The 8,401-nt window shown below is 52.1% G+C and overlaps 1 protein-coding gene across 3 annotated transcripts in view; it reads left to right on the forward strand.

Moving 5' to 3' along the window:
• The window catches only part of CALML4 (calmodulin like 4), an 11,297-nt gene extending 5,529 nt beyond the window's left edge, over positions 1-5,768 (forward strand). For 2 of the 3 annotated variants that reach the window (XM_006758391.2, XM_006758392.2), the window contains 3 exons: positions 94-234; positions 1,814-2,002; positions 5,466-5,730. In XM_006758391.2, coding sequence (XP_006758454.1) covers positions 94-234; positions 1,814-2,002; positions 5,466-5,563 — 428 coding nt within the window. In that variant the 3' untranslated portion in view covers positions 5,564-5,730. Of the gene's footprint in view, positions 1-93; positions 235-1,813; positions 2,003-5,465 lie in introns of all 3 variants that reach the window. The other variant, XM_006758390.2, reaches the window with a different exon arrangement.
• The last annotated feature ends 2,633 nt before the right edge of the window (positions 5,769-8,401 follow it).

Raw genomic sequence — 8,401 nt, forward strand, 5'->3', positions numbered from 1 at the left:
GAGGGGGAGGAGCAAGGGGAGGAGGGAAAAGAGGGTGTGTGGGGGGGAGGGGCGGTGAAGGAGTGCTCCTGACTCCCCCTTCTGGCTGTGCAGAGTACAAGGAATGCTTCTCCCTGTATGACAAGCAGCAGCGGGGGAAGATAAAAGCCACGGACCTCATGGTGGTGATGAGGTGCCTGGGGGCCAGCCCGACACCAGGGGAGGTGCAGCGGCACCTGCAGACTCATAAGATAGGTGAGTGGGCTGGGCCGGGGCTGGGGAAGAAGTGGGCTGGGCTGGTGGGTGGGCCTGGAGCCCTGCAGCTGTGGTCCTTGGGAAGAGCCCACCGGGTACAGATAGTGGATGTGAGAACAGGTCAGAGGTCAGACATGCCGGCGGTAGCAGAGGTCTCCAGCCGGGAGCTGTGGAGGCATTTGGCCAGGAGGCATTTGACCCTCAGCTCACAAAGCGGCCTGGGACGTAAGCTTTCTGCCGAGGTTCCAAACTCCGCAGGAAGTGTAACAGTGACCCCCAAGTCGCTTCGCCAGAACAGTTTTATTTCTGTGCCCATGTCATGTGCTCAGCACAACCCACCCATGGAGAAGGTGCTGTTTCACAGGCAAATACCAGGGTTCGGAGCCCTGGGGCCTTGCCCACGTGCTCGGGCCAGTGGCAGAATCAGAGTTGGAGCCAATTCTTCTGACTGCAGACCCACCTTCTATGCAGCAGTGGGAGGAAGAAGGTGGACGGAAACCCGGCCAGAACATTGCCAAGGGGCTCTCCAGGCGCTGGGATTATGGATGGCTTTCATTCCCTTTATTGTTATGTCCTGTATTTTTTTTACAAGGAGGCCATATAGGACTTTTATAACCAGACGCAAACAAGTTGGGTTTGTTATTTTTTAAGAAACAAGAGGGTGTCAGAGGCTGGGGTGGCTGTTTGCCTTGGTAGCTGGACACTCAGGAAGGAAAGACTGGCCCAGAGAAAGGGCGTGGCCTGGAAAGATCACTTGATCCGGAGCCACCTGAACCTGTTTCCTCATCTCTCAGGTGGGTCCCCACCACCTGCTGGGGTTACCCCAAGGTCCCATCAGAGCGTGACTGCAGCAGCGCTGGGTGGCCAGGCTGGGCCAGGACGGCCTCTGGAGGCCGAGAGCCCAATGATGGGCGCTCAGTGACTGCGGTCCGTTTCCACCGCAGGGGTGGCGTTTTCCTTTGGTTACTGTCTCCAAACAGGAAGCTGTGGTCAGGGGAAGTTCCAATTTCCTGCAGTTTCACCCCGGCCAGGCCAGGGCCCAGGCCCCCACACATGCTCAGAGGAGGGGCCCGGGCTGGGGAGCTGGGGTGGTTGCAGTGAGGGGAAAGGCAAGCAGCCAGCTCTGGTGGGACTGGGCTTGAGGCCCCAGTGGGGTCACCCGCCCATCTCTGTGGGTGTGCAGTGGCGGCTGCTGAAGGGGGTGGACGTAGATGAATGCCCTCCAGTTCAGGGCACCAGAGCAGCACCCGGAAGGGAGCAGAGGAGGTGGGCTCCGTCCTGGTCCTGCCACTGCTCTGGGAGGCACTGCCCCCTCAGAACGCCTGTCTCCTTGGTGGGCACAATGGGCAGATGATACCCACAGGCCCCGAGGAATGTTGGGAGGAGTCACGGAGGCGTATCCGAGGTGGGACCTCAGGAGAGGGCTTGTATCCTCCTCACTGCCACCACCGCCACCACTGCCACTCCAGGGCGCTTCCTGGGTCCTGTGGCCCTGGAGCCGGCCAGGAGGGCTCGGGCGGGAGGCAGGTGGCGAGCCTCTTCCTCCCCGCTCACTTTGCTGTGCTTGGGGGTTTCCTAGACAGAAACGGAGAGCTGGATTTCTCCACTTTCCTGACCATCATGCACATGCAAATAAAACAAGAGGACCCAAAGAAGGAAATTCTCTTGGCCATGTTGATGGCGGACAAGGAGAAGAAAGGTTACATCATGGCGTCGGAGCTGCGGTCAAAACTCATGAGACTGGGGGAGAAGCTCACCCACAAGGAAGGTAATGGCCTGGTTCCCTCTTTGCCTGCAGCAGGAGAGGACTGGGGAGTTGGGGGGAGGACACCAAAGCCCGACCCGTGGCACCAGGATGGTGCGGACACTGCATGTCATGCCTGCCCCAGGCGGCTCCGAGGAGATGGCAAGAAGGGTGAGCACTGGCCTGGAGCCCAAGGAAGAGCTAGGGGACCTGGGGTAACAGGAGAAGTCTAACAGGGCGAAGAGACGGCCTGGGGAAACCGAGATGAGAGCTACTTGGGCCTCACCCTGAATGAAGCTTCCACTGTGGGTCTTTATTTAGAGCTATGACACCCCTGGGAACACTAGTGACAAAACACAGGTGATTGAGTGGCTTGCGGTAGCAGAGCTGGGAGTTGCCCGTAAGTCACAGACACTCCCTCTCCCTCCCCTCCTTCCCCACCCTCCCCCACTCCCCACCCTCTGCCCATCTCAGGCTTTTCTTTTGCACAGCTGTTTTCTGAAGTTGCTGCTCTTGCCAGGTGTCCAAACTGAGATGCTACTTTAAAACATTTTTTTTATTGATTTCAGAGAGAGGAAGGGAGAGGGAGAGAAAGATAGAAACACCAATGATGGCCCCACATGGTTTGGCTCAGTGGATTAGAGTGTCTGTGGACTGAAAGATCCTAGATTCGATTCCTCTCTCTCTCTTTCTCCCTTCCTCTCTGAAATCAATAAAAATATATTTAAAAAAAGAAAGAGAGAGAGAGAAAGAAAAAGAAAGAAAGAAAGAAAGAAAGAATGAGAGAGAATCATTGATTGGCTGCCTCTTGCACACCCCACACTGGGGATCAAGCCCACAACCCGGGTATGTGCCCTGACTGGGAATTGAACTGTGACCTCCTGGTTCATAGGTCGATGCTCAACCACTGAGCCACACTGGCCGGGCCTGAGATGCTGCTTTGTTCCCTCTCCTCAGGACGCCACCAGCTCTAACAGCTCTTCCTGAGGGGTGCCCGTGGTGGCCTTTGCTGGGACTGCTGGTCACAGGACCCCATGAGAGGCCTTTGGCTTGGACCCTCCAGCAGCCCAGCGTGCCTTCCTGCCTCAGAGCAGGACAAGGGGCCCAGGTCTTCTGGGAAAGCCCTTCGCATGTGGTTAAGGGCGACCCCAATGCTGGGCCATTTGCCAGTGCTCTTCCTGCCTGCCCGCTAGCCCCTGGGTCTGGCCACAGCTGCCATTTAGAGTCACCACCCAGAGTCCACACCAGAGGCTGGGATTTCTGCTCGTGCTGCTGGGACACAGTGGGACACAGTGGCCTCAATAATGTGGGCCTTTGGTTAAATCACAACAAACCAGGAAGGGTTGCAAGGTTGTGGTTGGAATTAGATTGGAATCCTGGCTCCTCCTCATCCTGGAGGACCTCAACAGGTTTCTTTCTTTTAAAATAAATGTTTTTATTGATTTTGGAGAGGAAGGGAGAGGGAGAGGGGGAGAGAGAGAGAGAGAGAGAGAGACAGAGAGAGAGAGAGAGAGAGAGAAACATCGATGATGAGAGAGAATAATTGATCGCTGCCTCTGGCATGCCCCCCACTGGGGATCGAGCCTGCAATCCAGGCATGTGCCCTGATCAGGACTTGAACCATGACCTCTGGTTCCACCTGTCCGCTGGAACCTCTGAACCACACTGGCCGGGCTGGCTCCCAACAGGTTTCTTAACCTCGCTCACCCTCCTCAGTCTCCTTGTTGGGAACTGAGGTTACAATAGCCAATCCCTCAGGTCCTCCCAAGAGCTAACATTCTATAAAGCGGGCTGCTTAGATTTTTGTCTACAGGCACAAAGGCTCAGCACATGCATTTAAACATAGCGCTACAGAAGGCAGACTCCTTCAGGCTGGCGCTGTCCCAACCCATATTTCATTGTGGCTGTCCGAACGCGAATCAGGGAAACATGGGCTCGCCCTCCCTCTCGGGCTCGGACTCCGCTCGGCCTTTTCTGTACCAGGTGGAGGCTAGCAGAGAGGGCCAGCCGAGCCGTCACTCTTAGGGTTCACGATCTCTGTCTAAAGCAATACGCCGGGCCCCAAACGCATACACGTTTTTCATTCGATTAACCAGTCAAGAAACATTTCAAAGAAAATGGCAGTGTGCTCCCCACAAGCTGAGAGACCAGTTTCCCTTCCTTTGGCTGAGGGAGACAGGAAAAATGATACCAGAAGTAGGAATCTTTAACTCTGGGTGATAGAAAGAAAATGAATTATACCAAGAAGCATCCTGGAGCAGCTGAGGCTGTCAGGGAGGTCTCCTTTTTAAGGCCTGGGACAGGCTGGCACCAGCATCCTGGTCCTTTCTGGGTTCACAGTGAATGGCATGCCACCCAGCAGGCAGCCCAGCACCTGGCTATCAGCTGTGGCCCCTTCTCTGGACAGGAGGATGCTCAGTGGTTGGCTCTGAGGTGGTTTGCACCTGTCCGCTGGGATGGTTTGAACCAGCATGTCATCCTTGCGCAGGGCACATTCTAAAAACACTCGGCAGCACGGGCGGCTCCAGCGCGGAGCACAGTAATTACACCTTAGAGGGGGCTGCTAAGCAGAGAATCACAGGGTGTTTCCTGACTGTCCAGAATGACACGGCGGGATGTCTAGGGCTGAGGAAGCTGACACAGGGCAGTGAGACAGTTGGGTTAGGATTTTTACAAAGAGCCAACGGTAGATTGACTCAGAGAGGCCTCTGTGGAGACATATAAGCTGAAATGGCCTTTTAAAAAAAATATGGAACGCTTCACGAATTTGCATGTCATCCTTGCGCAGGGGCCGTGCTAATCTTCTCTGTATTGTTCCAATTTTAGTATATGTGCTGCCGAAGCGAGCACTGAAATGGTCCTTCTTGCCGAGATCTGGGACAAGCTAGTATGTTGAGCAGAGAATCCAGAACCAGGAGAAACAAGTAAATGAAGCGATATTTTTGGAGCAGCGTCAGAGAGAGCAATGGCAGTTTGTGCCCCTTCAGCTTTAGACACAGTTGAATTTACCGTCTCTCATGCTGTCCCTTTCCCCAAAACACACACTTTTAAAAAAAGAGGTGATGGTGGCAGACACCACTTGTCACCTCTTGGGGTGGGGCATGCCATCTTGGAAGGGAAGGCAGGCTGGCCAGGACAGGCCAAAGCCTGGGCCACAGTGGCCCAGGATGGAGCTGCCAAGGGGGAATGGGAAGCTGGGAAGCTGGGAGGGTGAGCTGTGGGAGGGAAAACCTATGCCAAAGATTTCTGGAAATATAGGTACAAGAAATATAGGGCGTTTTCTTTCAAAACATAAGGTGGCTTGGCTTCAGTGAAATCCGATGAACCCAGAGTTGTATCAGTGGTCTTCAAGTGTCTGATTTCTGGGTCTATGTGAATAGTCAACTGGACACTCAGGGAAAACCTCCGGGGAGCCCCAACCCCCAAGAACTTTGTCCTGTAACATGGCAGTAAAGCTGAACTGAAAATTTAATGTGATTTATTGCAGTGGATGATCTCTTCAGAGAAGCAAATATTGAACCAAACGGCAAAGTGAAGTATGATGAATTTATCCAGAAGATCGCCATTCCTGTGCCGGACTACTGAATGGAGAGAATGCAAGAGAGCACCCCCTGGGCCTGAAAACCAGACGGATGAATTTTTACAAAGAAAAGCGTTCCTTTCACTCTAGGGAGACAGCAGAGCGGCATGACGCTCCCTGACTGTAGCAGAGGATAACGTATCAATGAAAATAAATGATTTTGGCCATGGCATTAGCACGTCCTTAATAAAAGATTTTTATTAATTTTAATAACTGCCATTAGTCTCGCCCTTTACAGCTTGGAAAGAGCCTCTGGTTTGGAGATGGGCCTGGGTTCCAGTCCTGACTCTGCCATTTCCCAGCTGTCTGACTTTGGGCCAATCATTTCACCGCTCAGAGCCTCAGGATCGTCACTAACGTTAGATTCCTTTTTTAAAAAAATATATTTTTATTGATTTCAGAGAGGAAAGGAGAGGGAGGGAGGGAGAGATAGAAACATCAATGATGAGCGAGAATCATTGATCGGCTGCCTCCTGCACGTCCCCTACTGGGGATCAAGCCCACAACCCCAGGCATGTGCCCTGAGCAGGAATCGAACCGTGACCTCCTGATTGCTCAACCACTGAGTCACGCCAGCCAAGCAGATTCCTAGTTCTTACCTCGTGGAGCCTGCTGAGGATGGTCTGAGTTAATGACTTGAAAATGTCTTTGCAAACTGTAGAGCTCTGTGCCATCCTGAGTTTCCATGGTAGTGCTTCTGCAAAGAAGGGCAATCACCCAAAAGGCTGCATTCTATATTTGGGTGCTGGAACCATCTTCCACATTTCTAAGACAAAGCCAGTGCTAGCTGAGAAATAGCAACAAGCAGATCTAAAACAAACAAACAAAAACTATGGCAACATTTCTTGCAGCACCACAGGGCTACTTACAAATTCTCATTCCCATCTCAACACAGTGACACCACTCACATTCATTCATAAACACAGCATACAGGATGGGAACAGGGTGAAACAAGGCAGCCTCAGCTAAACAGTGGGCAGAGGGATCTGACTTCACAGCCCACACCAGAGGAAACCAATGTGACCCAGGCCTTGGAGAACTGGGAAAGCCCTTTCTTTTTTCTTTTAAATATATGTGCTGAAGATGTTTCTTTTTTAAAAATATATTTTTATTGATTTCAGAAAGGGAGAGGGAGATAGAAACATCAATGATGAGAATCATTGATTGGCTATCTCCTACATGCCCCCTACTGGGGATCCAGCCCACAACCTTGGTATGTGCCCTCTACCGGAATCGAACCCGGGACCCTTCAGTCCACTGAGCCAAACCAGCTATGGTGGAAAGCCCTTTCTGATGCTCCTGTCAGATGCCCAGCTCCCCCAGCCTGTGATCAGAGAGGTTCACGAGAATGAGGTGGATCTGCTCAAGTGGGTCAAACTGCTCATGGCTTCAAGCCATTTCCCATGACTAATGGAGAGTAATAGGGGATGAGCAGGCCACGGCCATGACATAGCAAGAGCCCTGGGAAACAGTAGTAGGGGTACTGGCCCTGCCGGCTAAGTAGCTGTTTTGTAGCTAGGAGGTGCCGGCTGGTGCTGTGTGTGTGCTCACCAACTTTGTGGATCCATTGGTAGTGTCAGCCCTGCCCTAAAAAGGGTTGGAGTCACACACTGGCATGGTGGAGGGTGGAGGGGCAGAGTTCTAAGTACAGAGATTTTCGTCCTTGTATGTATCAAAATTGGGCTCTCTGGGCTGTGGCTTTGTCTAATGGTGCTTAGTGGCTAAAGCGAAAGGAAACCAAACCGAGGGAAGATATGTCTTTTAAGAGGCTATTCAAGACACAAACACAAGGGCCAGCCACCAGGGAAACGGCAGGGGCCCAGTCAGTTTTAGTGCAATGATCTCACAACAGTGACTGCCAATGAGTAGAAATTCCTAGAAGCTGTAGGGAAGGGTTCTGTGGAGGGCAGGCAATCAATAGCCCAGACACCCAAGTAGGTGAAGTGATTATCTAGCTGGGAGCGTAGGTTCACACTGCAGGAGCAGAACCAGGTTTGGGGGGGGGGGGGGGGTTTCAGATTGTATAATTTGGCAGCCTCTTTAAGAATATGAAAATAGACTCAGTAGCACTGCTCCCAGAGCCCGATGAGGCCCAGGTGCAGAAACTTCATTACCATCGTGGTAAGTCCCTGAGGGTAGGTGTTGGCATGCCATAGAGAACTGCTTTATTTCACTTTCAGCCAAGGATCAAGGGTCTCAGCCCACATCTCCTTTGAACTCATCACGGATGTTAAGAAGCAAACCCTGCACAGCCGATCCGGGGTACCAAGGATCGGACGTTAGACAACTTTGATTTAGATGGGACAGGGCAAGAAGGTTCTGGGCTATAATAAATGAGGGTACTTCACCTTAAAGCCTTTTTGTCTGATAAATGAAATGGCCCCAGGATGTTTTTTTTAATTTAAAGAGAAACATCAATCAGTTGCCTCCCCTACACACCCTTGACCAGGGATCCAAACCTCAACGTAGGCACCCTGGTATGTGCCCTGACCAGAATTTGAACCCACAATCTTTTGGTACAGGATGACACTTCAATCAACTGAGCCACCCAGCCAGGGCCCAAGTATGGCTTTAAAGTAACTTTTAATCTGATTTGCCTAACAGGAATCTCTGAAGTATAGCTTCCCTGAAACACACTAAGTGGTGTGGAATGCTCCTTAGAACCTGGGCTCATCTCCACTGACCCAGTACCCCTAATTAAGGGCATTCAGTGGCTGGGGTCCTAAAGTCCTGTGAGGCCTCTACCTAAACCTCTATCCCAGAAACGGTTTTTACACCACCCCACGTCCAGGCTTTATGTTCATCCCTGGAATTTCAGTTGGTTTATCTAGCACCTAGTATTG

This window comes from Myotis davidii, unplaced genomic scaffold (assembly GCF_000327345.1).
Source record: "Myotis davidii unplaced genomic scaffold, ASM32734v1 scaffold673, whole genome shotgun sequence".
In the NCBI taxonomy this organism is placed as follows: domain Eukaryota; kingdom Metazoa; phylum Chordata; class Mammalia; order Chiroptera; family Vespertilionidae; genus Myotis; species Myotis davidii.